The sequence below is a fragment of the Aspergillus wentii genome (assembly GCF_001890725.1).
Source record: "Aspergillus wentii DTO 134E9 unplaced genomic scaffold ASPWEscaffold_2, whole genome shotgun sequence".
Classification (NCBI taxonomy): Eukaryota; Fungi; Ascomycota; class Eurotiomycetes; order Eurotiales; family Aspergillaceae; genus Aspergillus; species Aspergillus wentii.
In genome coordinates, this window is record NW_024467833.1 from 3,876,601 (window position 1) to 3,899,079 (window position 22,479).

Sequence of the window (22,479 nt, forward strand, 5' to 3'; positions counted from 1 at the left end):
AATGGAAGATCACGTCGAGAATTGATATGTCTAGGCCATCTGCCGCCAAATCAGTCATGCAGCAGCTTTGGCCAGCATGTGCACGAAAGCTAGCAGCTTTTGTTGCTTTTTCTTGTTATTTTCCCTGGGTGTGTTATCTCCGCAAGGGAACCCAGTAAGCTGGTCTCCTGTCAAGAAGATGGGATATGAATGCCTGCGTGCAAGAGAGCTCTCCAACTCTTCCAGGTGGGCTGTTTCGTTTCTCTCTTGGGGGCGGTCGGTCGTGATCGAATCACGGGACATTTCTGGGCTGCCTGATGGCGGCCTTGGAGCCTGAGGCTCGTAAGAGCTTCCGTTCGGGTCGACCTTTTCAACGACCATCCTCGATCAGACGAATTCTTCCTTGCTGTTATCATTATTTCAATGACGGTCGACAGATGGTAAGAGGACCATCTGGTTGAATATTTTATCTAATTTTTTTCTTTACTGCCTGCTGCAATCTTCATCGATAGACCATCCACCGACTGACACAATACAGGGCCCCGTGGGCCTGCGAGGAAAAGCAACGCCTCACTGTCACGTTGTGTAATAGTAATACGCCATTCATTATTACTGCCAACACAGCAGAAAAGAGGATTTATTGAAATTTTAAGGGGCTACTATTTTCTTATCCTCAGTTTGTGTCTGGGTGAGCCCCTCGTTTGGCCTCCTGAAAGATGGACCAACAAGACGACTCTTCAAATTATATCGCAAATAAGGAAATACACAATTCGAATATATCCGGTTATGAGCTGCAAGAAAAGCCTCCATCGGATATAGAGCAAGTTTCAAGTCGCGAGGCTGAAAAAGCAGACGCAATCCGCCGAGCATGCGACCAGCGCGATTTGGATGCCTTGGTGTCCTATGCTACCTCTGAAGGTGGCTTTCTTCAGGATGAACTTCGAAAATTAGCCTGTGAGTGATCTTAATGGCCTGTAGATGGCAGATATATGATAGTAATGTAGTGAACTAGGGCCTATTCTTTTACAGTGTGACATCCATGCTGGCGACCTCGCAGCGTGGGAAGACCTGCCACCGCATGTAGAGGAAGACCAGGTCCAACTGGATGTTCACCGTTCGTTTGTATATTACCCTCGCTGTAAGTATCTTGGAAACATCGAGAGACTCAAGAGGTGTTGCTGAGCGGTATAACCCAGGCAGCGAGGAGGAACTGTCCTTGAAAAAGGAGGAGCTATCAAGTTTAATCAAACAAGTTCTACGAAACCATCCGATGCTATGTTACTTCCAGGGCTACCATGATATCGTCCAGGTGCTTCTTCTGGTTCTTGGCGAACAACAGGCAGCCCCGGCTGTTGCTCAGATTTCTCTATTTCGAATAAGGGATTATATGCTGCCTTCTCTGACACCAGCGTTGAAACATCTCCAACTGATTCCAGCAATTATCGAGAGAGCAGACCCCGGACTACGACAGCATCTCTCTGGCATCAAACCATTTTTTGCCCTCGCAGCTACCCTTACCTTATACGCCCATGAAATTCAAGAGTATAGCGACATCGCCCGGCTCTTTGACTTCCTTTTGGCCCGAGAGCCCGTGGTCTCGATCTATCTTTTCGCAGCAATCATTCTCTTCCGAAAGAAGGAGCTACTAGCCATCTCGGTCGATGAGCCTGAGATGCTGCATTTTACCCTATCAAAACTGCCTTTCCCCCTTGACCTGGACGGTCTCATCTCGAGGGCTGTGCAACTCTTCGATGACCACCCACCAGAGTCACTACCATTCAGAGCATGGAGGAAAGTTCCCCGACAGAGTGTACTGAAAGACTCCCGGGATATCTTCCAGATTCGAACATCCGAAGAAGCAGTGAAACTGTTTGAACAACAAACACGACGCCTACAGTATGAGGAGCAAAAGAAGAAGGCCCTTGGTTTTATGTGGAAGCACCGCAGAACCATTGGATCTGTCGCCGTGACCGTATTCGTCGGTGCTGTGTCTATCTGGCTGAGAAAGAAGGGACTGGATACTTCAATCTGGTCGTATTTTGGCAGATTCAAAACAGCATTCCAAAGCCAGGGCTATTTCTAGGCTCTTATATCGAGTATGGGGATTGCTTATTTGCTTTTGGATGTAAAAAAAAAAAAAAGTCTATTAAGAAGTAATATTGTTAATTATTAAAAATTAATTAATCAATAACCATACTATTACAGTCGATGGGATTCACGATAACTCCATCTGCCCACAGAGTGACAGGAATGACATAGCATGTGCCGTCCCCACACGTGTGGCTGGTGCGTGGCTTTCCGACACGCGCAGGGAAGCTGATGTGTACTCTTGCATCTCCCGCACTTGCCCTCCAATCTCGGTAGCACTCTTAGAGCAGAACCGCTTTGCTATTAACTAGAACGCAACCAGCCCAAAATGGCGAACCGGGGCTATGATGTCGTCGTAGACGTGGATGCAGAGGTGAGCATTGAAATCGATGGATTGATTTATTACTTTTTTGCTAACATCACGTCAAGGGCGACCTCGGGCATACCGACCTCCAGGAGGACCTTGAATTTCACCCCTCCAGTGGGTTCATCGCCTTTTTTTATCCCGTTATTGAGATTTCCGTGCACTGACTCTTCTGCCTTCACTATGATATAGACTTTGAAAATGACCAGCGAAGCGCCAAAGTACAGTCTGATTCTGCGCCTTTCCTCGGCGGAGGACCCTCTCGCGGCCGTGACAGGTCCCCCGGTGGCTCGCCTTCCAAGCTCAACTGGTGGTCTATCCATTACTACTCGCAGTTTTTCGATGTCGACACGAACGAGGTGCTGCGACGCTGTGTCGCGGCGCTATACCCCCGCAGCAACTTCCTCGACGTGCTCGAGGGCAACGCCGACCTGTACGGACCGTTCTGGATCGCAACGACGGTGGTGGTCATCCTGTTCTTGACAGGTACTATCTCGCAATGGCTCTCTAACAACGACGACCAACATTTCGAATACGACTTTACTCTTCTTTCTGGAGCTGCGGGTTTGATTTACGGGTATACGGGCATCCTGCCCATCGCACTGTGGGGAGCGCTGCGCTGGTTCGGAAGCTCCACTGCAGACCTCATCGAATGCTGGGCATTGTACGGTTACTCTAATCTGGTCTGGATTGCAGTAGCTTTGGTGAGCTGGAGCCCATTGACAGCGCTCAACTGGGCGCTTGTTGGCGTTGGCTTTGGCTGGACCGTCTTCTTCCTTCTTCGCAATCTGTACCCAGTTCTGAGTGCCACGGATGCCAAGGCAAGCAAGATCCTCTTGGTTCTGGTCATCTTATTGCATGCGGGGTTGGCTATTGCCATTAAGATCCTCTTCTTTGCGTAAGTCTTTATCTGCCTTAGAATCTAAATGGTTCATTTACTGATGTATTTTGCGCAGACACGGAAGCCCTGTTTCCAAGAAAAACAAGGGTGACGATGGCAAGCCACTAATGTTCGCAATGTAAGGAACAGAGGGGGTAATGAGGAAATATTGTGGTTGCTTCTAGCATTTGGTAGATTCGTTTGACTGTGCTCCGGCAGCATATAGTCACTTTGTTCAGTGTTCTGTTTGACTGTTTCCCATCCTGTACCTGTATGTATCACGGAGAAAAGAAATGAGGCCTTGGAATTGAATTTTACAATTGTGTTTGATTGCAACTTCTTCCGAGAGGAGTCAACTAGGAAAATTTGACTTCGGCTATAATGTTTCATCATTCCAACGCCTTTTTAAAAGCCTCCCACGCTGCAATCCATTGACAGGCCCCCAGCGTCTCTCCAGCAACACAAAAAAACCGTAACAAGAAAGTAATCGTCTACTTGAGCTTCTTCTTAGGGCGGAGCTGGTTGGTGTGACCGCACTTCTTCTTGCGGCAGTTGGTGGCACGAGGGGGAAGACGGGCCTGATAAGATTCCGATGTCAGTAAAAGCCAAGTCGACAGTATTACCCATTCGAACGCGTCGCTGCCATGGGTTCAAGGTTTAGAGAGACGTACGTAGCACTTGCGGCAGATGGACTTCTCGCAGTTGTACTTGGAGGCGAGAGCCTTGAGCGAGGGCTCAATGATACCACCACGGAGACGGAGGACCAAGTGAAGGGTGGACTCCTATAATAGTTGAAACAATCCGTCAGTCCAATCCTTTGATATATATCCCGCATAATCCGATAAATCGTTGTCCCGCAGATGATGAACCGTCCGAAAGATCCATCATCCCGCCACCGAAGTTCGTAGTTGCGCGATTACATTTGCAGAAATATATCCATCGAAAGGGTCCTCCATACCTTCTGGATGTTGTAGTCGCTCAGGGTGCGGCCATCCTCGAGCTGCTTACCAGCAAAGATCAAACGCTGCTGGTCCGGGGGGATACCCTCCTTGTCCTGGATCTTGGCCTTGACATTGTCGATGGTGTCGGAGGACTCAACGTCCAGGGTAATGGTCTTACCCGTCAGGGTCTTGACGAAACTGCGAATCGATTCATGTCAGTCATTGAGGGGGTTTCCTTTCTTGTCGTGTGGACCGGTCGGGAGGGGGGTAATGTATGTATGTATCGTGGAGACTTGGAATTGAGAGAACCTACATCTGCACTGTAAAAACGCGGAAAAAATAATGTCAGCTCATCGGTCACAGAATTAAATATCAATTTAACGCTTTCAAACAATATCTCGGTATACATACTGGTTGCGATTTTTCGTTGTTGCTGGCTGACGATCGCTGAAAGGTCGGTCGTAGGAGGCGTTGTCAATTTGAGGATTTCTCGCTTAGAATGGGTGGAACGACCTGGTGATACCCTAAGCCCTAACCTTCTATTTTCGGCGTCATCCCGAGTTGGCCGCCGGAACGCAGGTGCCACTTTTCCTCCGCATTATCAGCGTCATCGTCATCGTCAACCTGTTTAAGACTATTTGATTCATTGCCATGGTCTTGATTAGATATGGGAAACTTGTCGGATCCAAGTATGCTAGAACTTAGGAACTACGATGACCCAAAGTCAATTCACGAGTTTCGAATTTCGAGTTTCGAATTTCGAGTTTCGAGTTTCGAGTTTCGATCAACACCCTGCCATGATGAAATGAAACATCTACTTTCATAAAGCACGGCTGTCTGGTAGAGCTTATTCCCGTACGCAAATTGAATTCGACTAGTCTTAGAAATCGAGTATTCTCGACCTACAATCAAGGCCCTCCTTCTAAATCAGACGTCCCTTGCTCGTCTATCTCATCCATCTCATCCATTTCATCGCCGCTAGCATCTCTTGCAAACTTCATCTCCATCTCTCCATAGTATTCCGCTCGTCTCTGGTCTTCCTGCCATCGAGTGATTCTGTATTCCGCCTGGAATACAGCCCTGACGAGAGTAGGTAGAGATACCCCGACCACTTTTGCAGCTGCTTCGTAAAAAGACCTTGCCATCTCTGGGAGATTGGTCTCCGTTCGATATCGCGGATAGGAACTACCCGGACGGAGGGTATCCTCATCAAGCTCCGAGATGGTTTTTCGAGGTTTCAATTGAGATGTTACGGTTTGTAGCATTGTGTTTATATCCTCGTCCTCATTTCCTACTACCGGGGTAGTGCCGGGTTGGCTTTCTACACCGGCCCGACCAGTTGGAAACAAATCCGCCAATGGATTGAGTCCTGGCAGGAAAGATGTTAGCGCCATAGTTGATCAGGACTGATTGTCTCATACCTCTGCTGCCGTCCAGCCAGCTGTTTTCGTACCAGTCCATGTACTCATCCAACTGACTCGACGTCATATTGAAAACATCCGCTTCTTTCACTTGAATCTCATTTCCCTTACCTATTCTACCTCCAGCTGTTTCTCGATTATCAAAATGTCTTTGGACTTGCGCCCAAAGCTCCCAGTTGATGACCTGAGAAGTCGGCTCCTTGGATGAAACGGGATATCTTTCCAGATCATCGAATGGGAAAAGAAGCTTGGTCGAGATCACAATAAGTGTCATAACCTGAAGTTCTGGTAGGTTGAGAGACCTCTTTTTGCCGACGATGGTCGTGGGGTAGCTGAAAGAGAAACCAGCAAGTTTTTGTAGCCTAAACACGGCAGGATATATCTCAACTGCAATGGATTAGATTTAAGCATTTGAATTTCAAAGAAATTATAATAGGTACTTACCTGGGAGTGCAAGTCTTTTAATATACCGGAAAAGTAAAGGAGGGGAGTTCAAAGGGGGAAACTCCAAGCCAAATTTATGGTGATAGAGTAGAGCCACATCCATCACTGCATTATGTAGGTGTTCGGCTTTCAATAAACTCTTGATCAACAGTCAGAAATTCCATATCAGCGTTGGAAATGTTTAGTGGCGTACCTTTGTTTCGAGAAGCGAAAGATATTCCTGGGGAAGTTTGTCTCTCATTTCCCGAGGTATTGACTTGATAACCCTGACGAAAGGGACTTCTTCTCGCATAACCATCCTAGAGTACGATGAGAAGTCAGATCGACATCTCTGGTATTTCAATTCATGGATCTTACCGGTAAATATCTTGCACATTAACAGGCAGTCTCATTAAAAAAGACCCCAGATAGCAAAGAGCAATAGAGTCAATCAGCCGAGGCCATTCAACATACTTTCCACTGAGCTTGGGGGCCTCTTGGGACTCTTGTGTTGCCGCTGGCTGAGAACTGAAGAGTTCCGGCTCTGCATCGCCATCATCGTCACTGATCTTTTCTGAGAAGCTGCTCAGACGGAGAGCCCAAAGATCTCGAACCACATTCTGTACATGGAGATTAGTCTTGACCTTGGAATTGAATTAAATGCTGTGTATTCAAACCAACCTCAAACTCTGCCGGAAATCCTTGCCCATGAACAAAGGCATGGCACTGCTTCCAGAGAACCAGCTGATATGCTTGTAAAAAAAGGCCGTACGCTTGTCGACCACGATACGCTGTCAAGTATTAGTGACATCAGTTGTTGCTAGCTCAAAGAATGAAGTGTCTGCCTTACTTTTCTGGGCCTTCTCAGAAACAGCTTTCTTCACCCGGTTTGCCTTGCCGTGCGTTCCAAAGTCATCGGGATCTTCTTCAACTTGTTGTCCCTAAACAAATGACTGTGTAAGCCAAAATCGCCTTAACCCAAGGTAGAGCTTTGCCGCGAGCGCCGAAAGGTTCGTTCGTACCTCCTGCTGATGACCCCGCCTACAGAACCAGAGGCCATTGTCGAGATAATACCGTCTTTCACGGCACCCTTCTTGTCCACAGACCCCACGGGTAATATACTCCATGAAGGGCACAATGGTTCATTCTTGACCTGATTATTGCGGGGCATTGAAGGTGGGAGACATGGCTCTCACTTTTCGAGTGTCGTTGGATGTTGGAGAAAAGAATTTTCTCTCCAAAGCCGTTTTTGCAACACTCGCTTTGCTGACGTTATAAATTTACAACCACCCATGATACCTAGTAAAAACCGGGCTGATAAATGCCAAATATATTCTGCAAAAGCAGATTCTGTTTACGTATCATAAAATACAAATTTGGAATCCACTGAATTTTTATTTATTCGTCAGACTATCGTGAGAGGGATGAACTCAGAACTGCTCCTCTGACATCAACACGCTCATGCTGCCAAACTAAAAAGCAAATAGCCAGTCGAGTACCCATCCAAGGCGGTACTGACGGTTTCAAGTTAAGCCGACATGTTGTGATTTGTTCAAAAGGTCACATATGCACGAACTTGAGGACACGAATGCAAAGAAACCCTTGGAAACACACGAGTGACAGAACAGGAAAGAGGTCCTTTTGTACGGTAATTCATTATTTAGGGGCTTCCTTGGCGTCCATGGCGATCTCCTCGCCCATGGAGGTCAGGACAATGACGTCTAAGAAAGTTTAAACGTTAGCCAGAAGATCATGGGTGCAGAAAGGTTGAGTATTGCTTACTAGTGTCCTTCTCCTCCTCCTTGAAAAGTTTGGTGATCTTTGCGCCAGTTTCTCCCTCGGGAACCTTGACGTCGTCCTTGGTGTCACCGTTGTCGTCCATCAGGGAAAGGAAACCGTCCTCACTGATGTCAAGCTGGGAATTTGTCAGTAAACCAGTCCAAAAAACTACTGCGACTACCATTTGAGACTACTTACGAGCTGGTATTCCTTGCGGGAGACGTGGGGAACGTCCATGTTGTGGGTAGAGGGAGACAGATCTTCGTACTTCTTGCCAGTGAAGATGTCGAGGGCAACCAAGTTAACCTTGGCGTGACCGTGCTTGCCAGTCTTGGAGGTGGACATGTCGACAATCTTGCATGGGCGACCCTTGATGACAACGTGACCGTTCTTGCGCAGAGCAGAGCACTGCATGGGGAAGGTCTTGGACGCGCCGGCGTCGGCGGATTCGAAGGTCTGAAAAAACTTGTATTAGAACCATATCCACGATAAATATGTTTTCCCAAGCAAGATTGAGAAATCCAAGGCCATTCGCATGGCGATGGGCGCAGTAAAGAGGGGAGGGGAATCGAGATGCGGGGCTGTATGACCAGCAGGAAAAAAAAAGGTCGCAGAGGGGCAAGAAAGCTGAGAACATACCTCGTCGGCCATGGTGACTGGTTATAAGGTGATTAATGAAAATGAAAGAACAAGAAGCAAGAGAAGGACACTGTTTAGTTTAAAGGAAGGAAAGGAGAGGGGAAAAATTCGATGGAGGAAACAGGCGAAAAGAAATCGACAAATCGACTAAAAGCAGTTTTGTTGTGGCGGGGTTTTCGCGGGTCGCTAGCACCCAAAGTGGCTTAGCGCTGGTAAGACGTCGTCCGTGGTGTGCTTCGCCCGCCGTAGCATCTCGACTGCCCAAACCGTTCTCCGTAGCAGTGTCGGAGCGGTATAGAAACAGTTGTCTTCTTTCTACCCAGGGCCGTTACCCTCACTTTATTTTCTCTTTGTTTTTGTGTCTAGAGTGTTGTCTGCCTCGGAAGTGATAGCTTGTTTGCAATACAAGCTCACACTGGGTGGACGGCCTGTCAATTACTTCTCAATGAGGCCGGTGAGCTGTCCGGTACCTGCACGCTTCCCCGTGCCGGCCTCTCAAGATGTGGCTCGACCGCATTTCAGGCCATTCAACCCCATCGGGAACCCCGCTCGATAATCGCAGTTACTCGCCGTCTCCTCGAAGATCGTCTCATCTGTCTCCTGGCCCTCAGAATACTCGTCCAGGATCTGGTCGTCAAGGCTCGTCCTTGTCTATCCTATTGACACCAAGTGACTCGAGTACCTCCCTTTCTGCGACTGCACGTGGATCAGGTCTGAAACCAAGTGCTGCAAGGTCCCGTCCGTCAGATGTTGTCGATCCGCTTGAAGTACTAAATGGTATTATTGGAAAGCACAAGGGCGGAACTTCAGATGCAGATGCCCCAATTCAGGCTGCCGAGGTGAAGCCCACGCGGTTGGTGGAGACTATTGAATTTGGAAATCTCAGTCTTGAGGAGTTTGTTACAAAGGAAGATGAGCCAAGAAGGATAGCCAACACCGATGCTGGTGCCCAGACCATCGAACAATTCGAAAAGGAAAGAGACAAATTCCAGGACCTCCACTCGGCTATAACAGGCTGCGACGATGTTTCAAAGTCGGTTGAAATGTATATGGGCGATTTCCAGAATGAGTTGGGGGCAGTCTCTGCTGAAATTGAAACCCTTCAAACCCGGTCTGTACAATTGAATGCAATGTTGGAGAATAGACGCAATGTCGAACAACTTCTTGGGCCTGCCGTGGAGGAAATAAGCATATCACCAAGGGCTGTCCGCTTGATTGCGGAAGGGCCTATTGACGAGAACTGGGTCAAGGCGCTGAATGAAATGGATACCCGAGCGACAAGTATCGAGGCAAAAGTCACTAGTTCAGGTAGTGCTAAATCCGTAGAGGACGTGTTGCCGCTGTTGAGTGATATCAGAAAGAAGGTCAGTGCCTTATGTCCATGGGTTATTGTTCTGAACCGTGTTAACAAGTTGTACAGGCAGTCGAAAGAATTCGAGACTACCTTGTGAGCCAGATCAGAGCGCTGCGGTCTCCAAACATCAACGCCCAAATCATCCAGCAGCAACGGCTTGTCAAGTTCAAAGACTTGTATAGCTTTTTATCGAGGACTCACCCAAAACTTACAGAGGAGATAACTCAGGCCTACATTAACACAATGCGATGGTATTATTCGTCTAATTTTAACCGCTATCTCCTAGCCCTCGAAAAGGTCAAAGTGTATCCTAGTGATCGAAACGATGTTTTGGGAGGCGACCCATCCACACAACGAACAGGTTGGTTTTTCAGACTACTGCAAATCTTTCGTGCACTGTGGTTAACCGGATACAGGAAACTTTCTCCCTGGCAGCCGACCTGCCGCTGCGGCTCATGACCCGTTCTCGTTAGGGAGAAGAATAGACATTCTTCGAACGGGAGTTCAGATGGCTATATCCTCGTATTTGGCGGAGGAAGACAATTCTTTCCACGGGATCGAAGTGCCATTCAGGAACTTCAATCTAGCTCTCGTGGACAATATTTCTGCCGAATACTCCTTCATGACAGAGATGTTCTCGACACTGTCGTTCCATCAAATATCTCGCAAGGCCATTCAGATTTTTGAGCCAGTATTTACTCTTGGCCAGGGTATGACGAAGCAATTGATTGAAAATACCACAGACTCCTTGGGCGTGTTGATTTGTGTTCGGTTAAACCAACATGCAGCTTTTGAACTACAAAGGCGAAAAGTCCCAGTTGCTGATTCATATATCAATGGTGTGAACATGCAGCTGTGGCCCAGATTCCAGGTAGTTATGGACGCCCACCGCGAATCCCTCAAACGGGTGGCGGCAAACACTGGCCGGAGTGCAGTATCTGCTCTTTCCTTGGCAGGAGGTGATGACTTGAACCAGTCGTCGGCACCACATTTTCTCACACAACGGTTTGGTCAGCTTCTGCATGGAATTCTAGTCCTCAGTAGTGATGCCGGGGATGACGAACCTGTCTCCAACAGTCTAGGCCGACTAGTTTCAGAGTTTGATAACCTTTTGGCAAAGCTTAGCAGAAGTGGCGGCGATGCCAAACGAAGAGAGAGATTCCTTTACAACAACTATTCTTTGATCTTGACCATAATTAGCGTATGTGGACCTGTGACTGCTGATGACCGCGTTTTACTGACTCGGAGACAGGATACCCATGGTAAATTAGCAACGGAGCAGAAACAGGTAAGCTTATTACTGACTGCATTTGAACAATAATGATGTTAACGCTTCTTAGCACTTGGATGACATGCTCAAGAGCTGTGGAAGACGTAGTTAAAATGTCCTTTTTGCCTATCACAGGTTGATCTGGTAGAAGATGGTAATTATTCTTTTTTACATCTGTCTTAACTTCATTTCTTGAATATAACTGAAGCTGGGCCTCTGCGAGGCTTCTCAAGCGAGACATACCCGTACAATATGGCTGGACTAAACTACGACTTTAACGAATAAGTTGTAGTGTGACAAGTGTAATGATGCTGGAAGTCGAGATAGCATTCCAAGTGTTGCCTGGTGTTGAGCTCCACTTTATGACCTCAATGGCCAATATTAAACCTATCTTCTAGCTATGCAAGATCATATTTAGACACAATTGCATTCAGTTACCCCTGGTTTTTGTGTTGCTATTTCGTACTTTGTATTCACCATCATGGTCTCCGATCGCGCCATCGCCGACACCCGCTCCGCGCGGGGACGCTCCTCTGTCGTCTGCCAACATTCCTCGTGAAAGTTTTGGCAGAGAATTATCCTCTTCAGATCTACGGACTACACCCCTGTACAGACCATGGCTGTTAGAGCTTGCTTCTCACTTCCCCGGGCTCTTTCCTCACGACGCAGCTTCTGTAACACGCGAGCAGCCAGTGCGGACGTCACTCATGCGGTAACTAATCTCTCCCACCCACACCTACGGCTGTCGCAATTGCGCCCGATAAATCCACGCAAAATACTTATTCGTGTTCAAGGTCATCGGGGCTGGGGTTGTAGGGCTCGCTATTGCCCGGGAGCTGGCTTCGAGAGATGGTACGTCGACTATATTACTGGAGAGACATGATGCCCCGGGGACAGAGACTAGTAGTCGCAATTCAGAGGTACTTCCCCAGCTACCCAAGAAAAATAGTATGTGAATACTAATTTATTGTATCTTTTAACTAATAGGTTATCCATGCCGGGCTGTACTACGGAACAGATACCCTCAAGACGAACCTCTGCATCAAAGGAAAAGAGATGATGTACAACCTCTGCGCGAGACAGGGGATCCCACACCGCAACACCAAGAAATGGATCGTGGCACAAAATGAGGAACAATGGGAGGCTTCTCTTCGGACCCATGAGCATGCACAGAAATTAGGTGTTCCTACACGGATACTCGGACGGGAGGAGGCGCAGAGGCGGGAACCTGAAGTCCAGGCGCTGGCGGGCATCGTGGAAAGTCCGACGACAGGTATCGTTGACAGTCACTCTCTGATGACCTATTTACACGGTGACTTTGAAGACCGCGGAGGTGACTGCGCATTCATGACACATGTTACGGCTATCGAGCCGTTGGATGGTGGCAAGGGTGGTTATCGGATCACTGCTACGTCCGAGGATGGCACTGAGACATCGTCCATCACGGCCGAGACGGTGATTAACAGTGCGGGCAATTTCGCCTGTTACATTAACAACATGCTCTTACCCCCCGAGCGACACCGCATTCCTTGCTACGCAAAGGGGACATATTTCTCCTACTCTGCTTCGTTCCCCAAGACCTCTGTCCTAGTTTACCCTGCGACCCTGCCCGGGTTCGGTGGCCTAGGAACTCACCTCACACTGGACATGGGAGGTCGCATCCGCTTTGGTCCAGATGTGGAATGGGTTGATGACCCGAATGATCTTAAACCCAGTCCGGCACGGCTACAGCAAGCTCTCCCGGAAATCAAGGCGTATCTTCCCAACGTTAACCCAGAGGCCATCGACCTGGACTACTGTGGTATCCGACCCAAGTTGGGACGAGGCGGAGCTGTGAACACCGGCAAGGGATTCCAGGACTTCATCATCCAGGAAGAGGAAGGGTTTCCTGGTTTCATAAATCTGCTAGGAATCGAGAGCCCTGGACTGACGAGTTCATTGGCGATTGGGGAGATGGTAAAGGGTCTTCTTTATCGGTAAATAAAATGATGGTTTAGCGCTTATACCCTTGCTTTTGCATACTCAGCCATCTAGATGTGTATATAGCCTTGAATGAAACATCGTATAGAGTAGACTTGAGGCATATAACGAAAGAAATACAGAGAGAATGCCCCGAATGACCAAATATCATCGATATAAAGAAGCCAAACTCGTCGAAATGGCATCTCCAAGTCATGCCATCATCCGGCTGGGTATGCTTTGCGATAAGATAAGACAGACGGACTCCTTCCCCACAAAGCAACAATGCATTACGTCTGCAACTCCAAGAACACGGGTCTAGAAACGCAAATGACGAATTCCCATGATGATCATCTTGCAATTACTATCCCCGGGGGTGCCACGTGGATAAGGTTTATTTCCCACAAGATTATCTGTCACATCCGTTGAGAGTTTGAATTGAGTTGACTCAGTCTCCCGGCTTGCCACTGCTAGAACACCGCAACTTCTACATACATCCATTCAACGTCATTGACCACCGGAACACCAGCCCGAGGTTAGTACGACATTGAACACAGATTGACTCCTTCTATCTATAATCAGACTAACATACTCCCCGGTTCTCATTCCAGATACAAAGAAGCCAAGAAAATGGGCGAAATCGGCGACCACCACCGCGACATCAAGCAACACAAAAAACAGCACAAGCAAAAACACCTCAAACAGAAACACCAGAAAGAACAACAGAAACGCGAAAGCCCCCCTCGCTCCCACCGACGATGCTGGGACTGGATGCTCGTCAGCGGCAACGTGCACTACGCCAAAAACCGCGCCGCCTTTACCTCATACCGTCGGGCGCCGGGGAAAATAGGGCACATGCGCGTGCTGGGCGTGGGGACTGTGCAGTTGCAGGTTCGCCGGGCACCGGAGGATGAGAGGACGGGGACGATGGTGTTGAATGATGTGATGCATTTTCCTGATGCACTTTGCAATGGGGTTTGTATCAATAAGCATTTGAGGGAGAACCCGCAGGAGGACTTGACTTCGTGGAAGACTTTCCAGGTGGAGGATAGGAATAATGGGGAGCCATTGTGGTATGGAAAGGATTATTGTGGATTGGGGAGGTTGGTTCTTGCGGGGGATCCTCAGGGAGAGACATATCTCAGTGAAGATCAGGGGTATCTTCTAAGTGTGCATGCTTCCGAGGCAGACTTGGAGAAACTCCACCGTCGTGTTGACAGTGCAAGCCTTTAATAGAAATCTCTATATGAGACCAGTTGGTTATTTTGGAAGCAAAAGAAAAACCTTTGAATGAGTGCCAGCAAGTGCAGTTCATTCTTCATGTCCTATGCTTCGAAGGACTTGTGTGTCATTTGAAGGAAGTCTGTACATTTAGCATCAGGGAAACTTGGCAATGAGAAAACAGTATAAACAATTGGATTTCAATGAGCACAGGGACAACACAAGTGTTGTATGGGGTATTAGATAATGTCGATAATAGTATACAATTGCCCACGACAAAGAGCTGGGTATCTCACTAAGCTTCATTATGTGCATCTCATGCCACTCCAAGCATCCCAGAACTTATCATCGCCATAGAAAGGTTTGATCTGAATATCGCAAATCATGGCAAGCCTGGTCGAAGCATCACGGGCCTTATCCAGTCACTCAAATGACAGAGCCTCATGTTGAGTAGCCAGGCTGAAATGTGAGTACAAGGTCATTGTAAATGTACCCGTTTGAAATCACATTTTCAAGATATTTGGATCAAAGCGTTATTTGGCTTCCAGGTTCCCTCGTGTTGAACGTCAAAGGAACCAGTCCCGAGGCAAAAGTCCTTCCGTCCATCGAAGCCATTCTGCCAGACCAGATACCATCCGGTGGTGCTCTATGATGCAAATCGCAATCGAAGTCATATATTTCCAAGCGTCCTGCGCAGACTTTTCTTTTCTTTTCTTTTCTTTTTTCGGTGCCTTGAGAAGAGACATTCACTCCACATCCATAAGCACATCACTCATAATGTGAAGCACATATGAATATTTTCGCACACTCCACTTGCCGGCATCTTTGAGGAGACTTGCATAATCCAGGAGAATGCGCCGCGCAGACTGGTATCCCCCCTGGAAGGGAACACCTCGAAGGTATACTGTCCCACCGTTCCTGATGAAATTGACAGCTGGGTTACCAGTAAGCGTGAATGCATGACTGCCTCGAGGCTCCATAAAATTGGTAAACCCTTCCGTTTCCACTTCCGTCCAGTCGATATCATTCAGCAATTCGATCGAAGAACCTCCAATGTGCGGCTCGGTGGAGTTGGGTACCATGAATGTGTACAGCCCCAACACGAGGGCAGCGGAAAACAGCGAAAACACCGAATGGAACATGGTATTATCTGAGGTTTTGCGATCGGTCATAGCTCTGTATATGTGAGCTGCGTGTAAGCAAGCTCTCCGAGCTGCAGGTGTTTGTGACCACGATGAGATATCATGGAGAGCTTTGCGGGCAGGATTTGGACCCGCCCGTCCTGCGGCAAAGTTGAAGATTTGAATATCTGCTGTGAGCATCATGCACATGTTATGCCACATCACGATTGCATTGGGGTTTAATCGTTCCAGGGATTCGCCATACTGGCTAATAATCTGTACTTGTAGAGATGGCAGACACCTCGCACGGCCATCCATTGCATAAGTGTGACAGGGAGCAAAGGGATAACTTGCACGGTTAGACAGAAGACGATGATATGCTTCAGAGAGTCGAAGCTGAACCATTGCCAGTACTCCATGTATGCAGAAATCATCAGCAGGAAAGTCTAGTGGTGGCATAGGGGTATTCTCAGATGGGGCGACAACAGTGGGCATCAAAATCCGCTTTCCACTGCGAATCAGCTGCATCCATCGCATTGAGCAGTCGGCTCGGAACAGAGCTTCGCTGCATGGGTGGATAAGCTGTATGGAATCGGGTACGACGATGGGACTCGTGGATAAGAAAGATGAATACCACGAGTCAAGTAGTAAGAGCCCCGTTATCAGCCTAGTATCCATTGTTAGGATGCGTCTCTTATTAAGTAGGTGTTATACAATGGCGTACCTCTTGGCAGATTCTATCTTGCTCCATGCTTTCCATCTCATATCTATGTCAGGGACCGCTTCAAAAAGGCTCATATCAAGTAGTTGGCCTTCAGTTGCTGCAAAAAGTCCATGCCGTTGTGCAATCTATGAAATTGGTCAGCCCCGAGGACAAAATCAAATCTTTCAGTAACTTACAGAGATAAGATTTACATATAACATCTGGCATTTTTCCAGATGCCCTTTTTCCTGCACGATAATCAGTATGAATGTTGATATTTGGGAGGCAAGGCCATACCCCAGTCATTGCAGCAAGATTGAGGAACAGAAATGTTGTTGCAAAGGTACACATAGTGCCCAAGGAATCCTCAACACCAACGGAGCATCTTGCCAGTTGTGCTGTCACTTTTTCAAGTACAAACTAATCGAGAGTCAGTACTTAGGAGCGATAACAACCTAGACACCAAGTATTTCAGATATGACTTACGGAAAAGTTCATGAAAACAAAGTTTGTCGTTCCTTTTGTTTCTAGCATCATCATTCCAATGAGACACATGACATAGAGCATTGGAAGGCGTGTCTTCTTCGCGTAGAAAGTAGGAAGATGCACAATTGGCACAAGGGGATGGAAGTTGCGAAAGTACAAATCAAGTGCCATGTCTAAAATCTCAGCTGGGGGGAAGTTTGGGAAAGACCCCGGCACAGGGCCACTTGTAACTGGAGAGAATGCATTATTTTGTAATTGTGGGTTAGCAACTTGAAGCTGACAAAATGCTGCTTGGAGGTTTCGTTTGCACTCCTCATCCAGGCCATATCGTGATCCCTCGGGTGAGCCAGACTGGATATTGAATTGATGCACTAAGGGTAATGTGAAAATGTTATCAACATCACTGCAAGCCATGTCTCGCCATAAGCTGTTCATGAGGCGGCCGGTATTGCTAGCAGGAGCAACCCAATAGCGCTGCACTTTGGCAAATCGCTCATTAGGGATAGGTCCCCCAGATTTGGCGTTGTCAACCGAGTGTTTATCTTCCCTTTCTGGAGATATCCCAAGATTCTCCCCGACTAAACCGAAATTGGGATCTTGCATGATATCCAATGAACCATTATGAGAGATAGAGTCCCCGCGGGGTTCTAGCCACATTTGCAGCATATCATTTGGCATGGGAGTATCAAACATGACCCCTCTGCCGGTGTTCTGATCAGCTTGAGCCACCTCATTCCACGCAAAATAGGCCTGTCGATCATCCATCATCATTGGATTCATGTCTGTTGGTGTACGTGCATGGTGCGCGGAGATATTGGCCAGGAAATCCAAGGATGACGGTGGGATGCCTGCCGCTGCGGAGAGAGACATGTCTCGTGGTGTGACCGGCATGGGTTGCATTGGATGGACATTTTCCATGCCTATACTGGGAAGTAGACGTTGGCCATCATCGAGAGCAGCTGGGGTATCGCCGGGGAGCGTCGAGGGTCGTCGAATGTGATCTTGATCGGATGATACGGATGGCTGTTTATTCTTCGAAGTCCCGTTGGTCGCGGTAGGAGTTTGGTTATTATGGCCCTTAGCATGGCGACTCAGGACATCACTGGGTGTACAGATTAGACGACTACTTTTTTTTCTGGCTTCACATGCAAAGCGCAAGCTTAAAGAGCATGCAATATCCAATCGCGTATAGAAAACACACCTTCGGGAAAACCGTTTATGACAGACATTGCACTCGTAGGGCCGCTCATTTGTATCTAATGGTTCTGTTAGATGGCATTTGGAAGATTGCGAAGAGAAATTAACTGACGCGACCGCTCGTGACGTTTGAAATGCTCTGTCTTCTTGAACCGACGGTCACAGATGGTACACTTTCTCAAAACCATGACGACACTCGCAATTCTGCGAGAGAACAGGGCCAAGTGTAGGGTTCATTACAGAGCGCGATGCATTATTTCAAAGAGTCTGCAACGAAGACGATCGAGATGACGGAATGGAGAGAAATAGACCGGGGAGAAAAGCGACAAGATGGAGAAGAGGGGAAGCGACTTTTTGGGGAGAGCTGTCGGTAGCTGTTATGTAATAGTATTTCTTGGTGTATTGAGATATAAACGGCTATTCTGTGTATAATATACAGTACTTACATTACCTTACATTAAATTACATGGGGTTAAGTCGGAGTTAATCATGATTAGTAATTCTCTACAAAACACTGGCTGTTTTCGACTTGAGATTCAAAAACTTCTCTGGTTATTCGTTATGAGCTGCTTCACTATCATATTTGATCTCAAGCCATCGGGAGGTGCTCTACCGAAAACAACATCGACAGTTGATGCAGAATGCGGCATTTCTCCCCACGGGGAAAGTAACAACGTTTCTCTGCATCACCACGAGGGGCAACGCAAAGGGCCCAAGCCATCGTCTGTTTTCTGCCAAATCACACGAGAGCACGATATGCAGGATGCATCATTTTCTCGTGTGGTAATTATTATCTAACGCTCAATTCACTCGGCTCGAGTCAATGCCAGGATTCATCTTTGTCGATCGATCACGGCGTCTTGGTACGACCCAACCAACCATCGGCATTTGGCGAGGCTTCACTTCCCGGCCATTTCGGTCTGTCAAATAAAACCATTTCGCTTCGTGAATCCTTCAATGCGGTTTCTGAACCTTGATGACGGTCCAGGTCTTTAAGGCCTTTGAAGCGCCAGGTCAGCTAGCAACCCGTCGTCATAATATGCCTCCAGGCGTTGCCTGCGGGCTTCCTTGTCCGCTTTGACCTTTTGAAGGATCTCCTGAATGTTGGGATACGACGAGAACTTGTCCTGCAAGAGGATAAATCAGCATCTAACCTTTCACAGTCAGATGACAGAACTTACCGGAAGATTATCCCAGACTTTAGGGTCAGTTCCCCGGTCTTTAAATGTGCCACATCCACTGCGGGCATATTCTGTGAAGAGGAACGACCGACTGCTCTCCACCATGATTGTCATTTGATCTGCTGGGTCAATAAACTATTCTGAAAGACTGAAAGAACCAGATGTTTAACTTACTCTCAAGGATCTTGCGAGGTCCATTCACCTGATTCCTCATCTCGTACACATAGGCATCGCTGAAGTTGCCATGTGGTGTATGGCTGATCTCTACACTACCTCCTCCAGGTAGGAAGTCGTCGGATCTTCCTAATCCATTGCCATAGAGAGAAGCCAAAAACTCAGTGGCCGAGTTGCGATGGAAGTACGGAAGACGAAATGTGTTGGATGCCACATCCCAGCGCGGTCCAAACCACAGAAAGTCGGCCAGTGGGGTGACCGGGTCTCTCGAGGGAGCTGTCAGCACACAGTTCACCGAGGGGTCGGTATGGTCGATTGAAGTCGCATTTTGAGAAGAGAATTTGGTCAAGTCGTACTGTCAGAGGGGGGGTTGTTAGCTTCGTTGACTTGTTTCGATAGGAGTTCACGAACCTTATAGGGCACGACGTTACCATGCCATGCAACCAGGTCAAAGGGGCTGTGATCCTGCTCAATGGCATTATAAGTGCCGTTTGCCTTGTTGACAATCGACCAGTCTTCATGAAGGTTCTCGTCAATATGAGCGACAGGGTGTAAGAAATCGCGAGGGTTAGCCAGTCCGTGACCACCAATTGGCCCCAGATCAGGCAACTCCCATCGGGAACCCCAGACTTCAGTGATATACCCACGAGCGACGTTGTGGCCGGCTCCCAGGCGAACAGCGAAGCGAATACCACGAGGAATCACACAGATCTCTCCGGGCTGCAGGAACAGCTTACCCAACTCGGTCTGGATGTCAAGATTCCCCAGTTGGGCCACAATGAGAAAGTCTCCGTCGGTGTTGCAGAATGCGCGGTGGTCCATGTCTGCATTGATCATGAAGACATAAAGAGCAATACCCTCTCGCAGGTTAGGATCACCACTTCCACCCAAGGTATGAAGACTATCCACAAAGTCGATTCGCTCGTCATCTTTAGGCAAAGGGAACGGAGACCATTCTGCCTGTTCAGCCAAAGTCGCGACTTTGGGGTTGAGGCTTAGGAAACAGTTCTCAACATCTGCTTTGTGCTCAATGTTGGTTCTGTAGCCATCTGTCATGGAATCGGCCGTCAGTTCATATCTACTTCAACAGACTAAGAAGAATCATACTGTGAGCAGCTGCCGGCCTGACCCTGTACATATATGTACTAAAATTGGCATGACGCGGCGCAGCAAAGGCAGAATAGGTAAGACCCTCTGTGTATAGGCCGAATCTAGGTTCCTGGGGATTGTTCTGTCCCGCCGGGAGAGTACCCGGGATGACTTCGGATTGGTGGCGATTACCAAAACCAGGAAGGTATTCGTACGGATCATTGTCGCGAGTTGGCTTCCGAGTCATGGTATCGGTATAGTGGAAGACCTTTTGCAGGTCCTTGATAGGAGTTCTCTCCTTAATTGGTGGTGCAGGCATTGTGAATCTATGCGTTGTGTTGAGTCAACGGAGGAATAACTCTGTACGAAACATTTAAGACTGCATATGGAGCAGGCTTTATTTGAATCCTCATATCTCCCATCAAGACCCATATGGAGAGCTGTTGAGGTCATTGTCCGATTCCGACCCACTGCAACCTTTGATCGGATTATGCGGGGCCAGTTATGTGGATGTGGAGAAGCGCCGTACATCGTCAGTTTGAAGCCTAAGTTATTCGCCTTCCTAGTCTGAGATCTACAAGTCTACGTGGGAGCTCTGAGTTCAAGATGTACTTACTACTAGTTAATCGCCAGTACCTTTGATTCAAGGACATTAAGAAATAACTCTCTGAAGTGAAGAATACAGAGTACCATCTAAATTGAATAAACACGCTCGTTCTAGATTAATCTACAGCCAAAACATCATCGACCATCCGCATAGACGCTCCCAAGTAATTCACCGGATCACACAAGCTAGCCAACCGCTCCCGGCTCATCTTAGCCACCACCTCGTCTTTATCCAGCAGACAATCAAGCAACGTCCGATCCTTCTCAATACTCTCCCGACAAGCCTCGTAGACGATATCATGCGCCTTTTGTCTTCCCACCTGAGGAGCCAGCCCCATCATCACCGCCTCAGCCACGATCAACCCCCGAGTCGAATGTAAATTATCCAACATCTGCTTAGGATGAACCGACAATCCAGCCAGCGCAAAGTGTGTCTGCGACATTGCCCCAACGGCAATTACAAAGCTTTCCGGTACAGCAACCCACTCGAGATGCCAGGGCCCGGAGGCGCGCTCAAAATCAGCCACCATCCCGTCGAGGACCAGGCCAGCATTTGACCGGAGGATCTTGGACGCGGCCAGGATCACCTCGCTGGAGATGGGGTTGCGTTTCTGGGGCATGGTCGATGAGGCACCGCGGTGTGGCACGAAGGGCTCGGATACCTCGCCCAGCTCGTTGGATGACATGATGATTATGTCTAGAGCTAACTTGCCCATTGACCCACCCATGAGGGCGAGGAAGTTGACGATCTCAGCGACTCCGTCTCTGGCAACGTGCCAGGTGATTGGGGGGTCGGTGAGACCGAGATCGTCTGCGAGGGCTTTTCGGACGCGGAGCCCGTCGTCCCCAGAGCCCAGAGACGCGAGCGATCCTGCGGCGCCGCCAAACTGCACCAACAACGTCCGGGTCTTGAGCTGCTCCAGTCGTTCCAGATGTCGCTGGAACCCAGATAACCAGACGGCGCACTTGTAACCAAACGTAACCGGGAGAGCGTGTTGAAGATGCGTCCGACCCGCCATGGGCGTATCCCTATACTTCTCAGACAACCCGCGCAGAGTGGCAATGATATCCTTCAGCAACCGCTCAACAATCACCAATCCCTCCTTCATCTGCAAGACACTCGCCAAATCCATAATATCCTGCGTCGTGGCACCCCAATGTACATACTTCCCTGCTTCGTCCCCGCATATCGCCGACAACTGCCGCACCAGCGGAAGGATGGGATAACCCACGATTTCAGTCTCGTGTCGGAGTCTGTCGAGGTCGAGTTGCGATTCACGCACTTTTTGCGTTACTAATGGACCGATCTTGGAGGGGATTACATTGCATTGGGATTGAGCTCGGGCGAGGGCGGCTTCGGCGTCGACGCAGCGGTTGATGTATGCTTCATCGTCGAAGACCTGTTGTCATATTCGTTAGTATTCTGTATTCAGAATGGGGCATATATTGTTCACTTTGCGAATTTCCTCTGTCCCAAATAGAGTGCGAAAGATGCTCGAGTCAATTGCGCTGACAGAGCCGATGGAACGTTTGGAGATGGAGTTGGAGATGCGGAGTCGAAGCAGAGTGGCCGATCGACGAGCCAGTTGGATGAACAATGACAT

The 22,479-nt window shown here is 48.3% G+C and overlaps 10 protein-coding genes across 10 annotated transcripts; 4 read left to right on the forward strand and 6 right to left on the reverse strand.

Annotated features, from left to right (window-relative positions):
* Positions 1 to 695: 695 nt before the first annotated feature.
* ASPWEDRAFT_105885 (TBC domain-containing protein) lies at positions 696 to 2,062 on the forward strand (the record flags this gene model as incomplete). The annotated part of the gene is made up of 3 exons (XM_040827766.1): positions 696 to 933; positions 992 to 1,121; positions 1,180 to 2,062. The coding sequence occupies 3 exons, from the start codon at positions 696 to 698 to the stop codon at positions 2,060 to 2,062; spliced, it is 1,251 nt and encodes a 416-aa protein (XP_040693201.1).
* A 266-nt stretch (positions 2,063 to 2,328) lies between these two features.
* On the forward strand, positions 2,329 to 3,836 carry ASPWEDRAFT_37318 (Yip1 family protein). Its single transcript, XM_040834650.1, has 4 exons — positions 2,329 to 2,440; positions 2,497 to 2,548; positions 2,624 to 3,329; positions 3,388 to 3,836. The coding sequence occupies exons 1-4, from the start codon at positions 2,396 to 2,398 to the stop codon at positions 3,452 to 3,454; spliced, it is 870 nt and encodes a 289-aa protein (XP_040693202.1). The 5' UTR covers positions 2,329 to 2,395; the 3' UTR covers positions 3,455 to 3,836.
* Positions 3,802 to 4,705, reverse strand: ASPWEDRAFT_37320 (uncharacterized protein; the record flags this gene model as incomplete). Its single annotated transcript, XM_040834651.1, is given in 3 exon segments — positions 3,802 to 4,450; positions 4,467 to 4,572; positions 4,664 to 4,705. A coding segment is annotated over 1 exon segment (222 nt), but the record flags the coding sequence as incomplete, so codon positions are not given.
* Positions 4,706 to 5,079: 374 nt separating this feature from the next.
* On the reverse strand, positions 5,080 to 7,356 carry ASPWEDRAFT_150756 (TFIIB-type zinc finger domain-containing protein). Its single transcript, XM_040829586.1, has 8 exons — positions 7,119 to 7,356; positions 6,947 to 7,037; positions 6,778 to 6,887; positions 6,475 to 6,716; positions 6,311 to 6,416; positions 6,118 to 6,256; positions 5,674 to 6,060; positions 5,080 to 5,621 (listed from the first exon to the last, which is right to left on the reverse strand). Exons 1-8 carry the CDS (start codon positions 7,221 to 7,223, stop codon positions 5,161 to 5,163), a joined length of 1,641 nt encoding a protein of 546 aa, XP_040693204.1. The 5' UTR covers positions 7,224 to 7,356; the 3' UTR covers positions 5,080 to 5,160.
* A 118-nt stretch (positions 7,357 to 7,474) lies between these two features.
* ASPWEDRAFT_180924 (Eukaryotic translation initiation factor eIF-5A) lies at positions 7,475 to 8,526 on the reverse strand (the record flags this gene model as incomplete). The annotated part of the gene is made up of 4 exons (XM_040831854.1): positions 7,475 to 7,817; positions 7,879 to 8,011; positions 8,074 to 8,331; positions 8,515 to 8,526. 4 exons carry the CDS (start codon positions 8,524 to 8,526, stop codon positions 7,753 to 7,755), a joined length of 468 nt encoding a protein of 155 aa, XP_040693205.1. The 3' UTR covers positions 7,475 to 7,752.
* A 488-nt stretch (positions 8,527 to 9,014) lies between these two features.
* Positions 9,015 to 13,118, forward strand: ASPWEDRAFT_104374 (putative GARP complex subunit (Sac2); the record flags this gene model as incomplete). Its single annotated transcript, XM_040827640.1, has 7 exons — positions 9,015 to 9,878; positions 9,935 to 10,229; positions 10,285 to 11,069; positions 11,121 to 11,156; positions 11,710 to 11,850; positions 11,933 to 12,058; positions 12,126 to 13,118. The coding sequence occupies 7 exons, from the start codon at positions 9,015 to 9,017 to the stop codon at positions 13,116 to 13,118; spliced, it is 3,240 nt and encodes a 1,079-aa protein (XP_040693206.1).
* Positions 13,119 to 13,421: 303 nt separating this feature from the next.
* ASPWEDRAFT_37325 (uncharacterized protein) lies at positions 13,422 to 14,727 on the forward strand. The gene is made up of 2 exons (XM_040834652.1): positions 13,422 to 13,632; positions 13,709 to 14,727. The coding sequence occupies exon 2, from the start codon at positions 13,728 to 13,730 to the stop codon at positions 14,328 to 14,330; it is 603 nt and encodes a 200-aa protein (XP_040693207.1). The 5' UTR covers positions 13,422 to 13,632; positions 13,709 to 13,727; the 3' UTR covers positions 14,331 to 14,727.
* Positions 14,728 to 15,064: 337 nt separating this feature from the next.
* On the reverse strand, positions 15,065 to 18,013 carry ASPWEDRAFT_169375 (FTFMHR domain-containing protein; the record flags this gene model as incomplete). Its single annotated transcript, XM_040830447.1, has 7 exons — positions 15,065 to 16,106; positions 16,164 to 16,288; positions 16,340 to 16,390; positions 16,440 to 16,562; positions 16,629 to 17,730; positions 17,830 to 17,884; positions 17,938 to 18,013. 7 exons carry the CDS (start codon positions 18,011 to 18,013, stop codon positions 15,065 to 15,067), a joined length of 2,574 nt encoding a protein of 857 aa, XP_040693208.1.
* Positions 18,014 to 18,817: 804 nt separating this feature from the next.
* Positions 18,818 to 20,588, reverse strand: ASPWEDRAFT_49505 (uncharacterized protein; the record flags this gene model as incomplete). Its single annotated transcript, XM_040837288.1, has 5 exons — positions 18,818 to 18,952; positions 19,007 to 19,125; positions 19,181 to 19,535; positions 19,592 to 20,229; positions 20,288 to 20,588. 5 exons carry the CDS (start codon positions 20,586 to 20,588, stop codon positions 18,818 to 18,820), a joined length of 1,548 nt encoding a protein of 515 aa, XP_040693209.1.
* Positions 20,589 to 20,991: 403 nt separating this feature from the next.
* On the reverse strand, positions 20,992 to 22,479 carry ASPWEDRAFT_105969 (class-II fumarase/aspartase family protein; the record flags this gene model as incomplete). The annotated part of the gene is made up of 2 exons (XM_040827773.1): positions 20,992 to 22,275; positions 22,330 to 22,479. The coding sequence occupies 2 exons, from the start codon at positions 22,477 to 22,479 to the stop codon at positions 20,992 to 20,994; spliced, it is 1,434 nt and encodes a 477-aa protein (XP_040693210.1).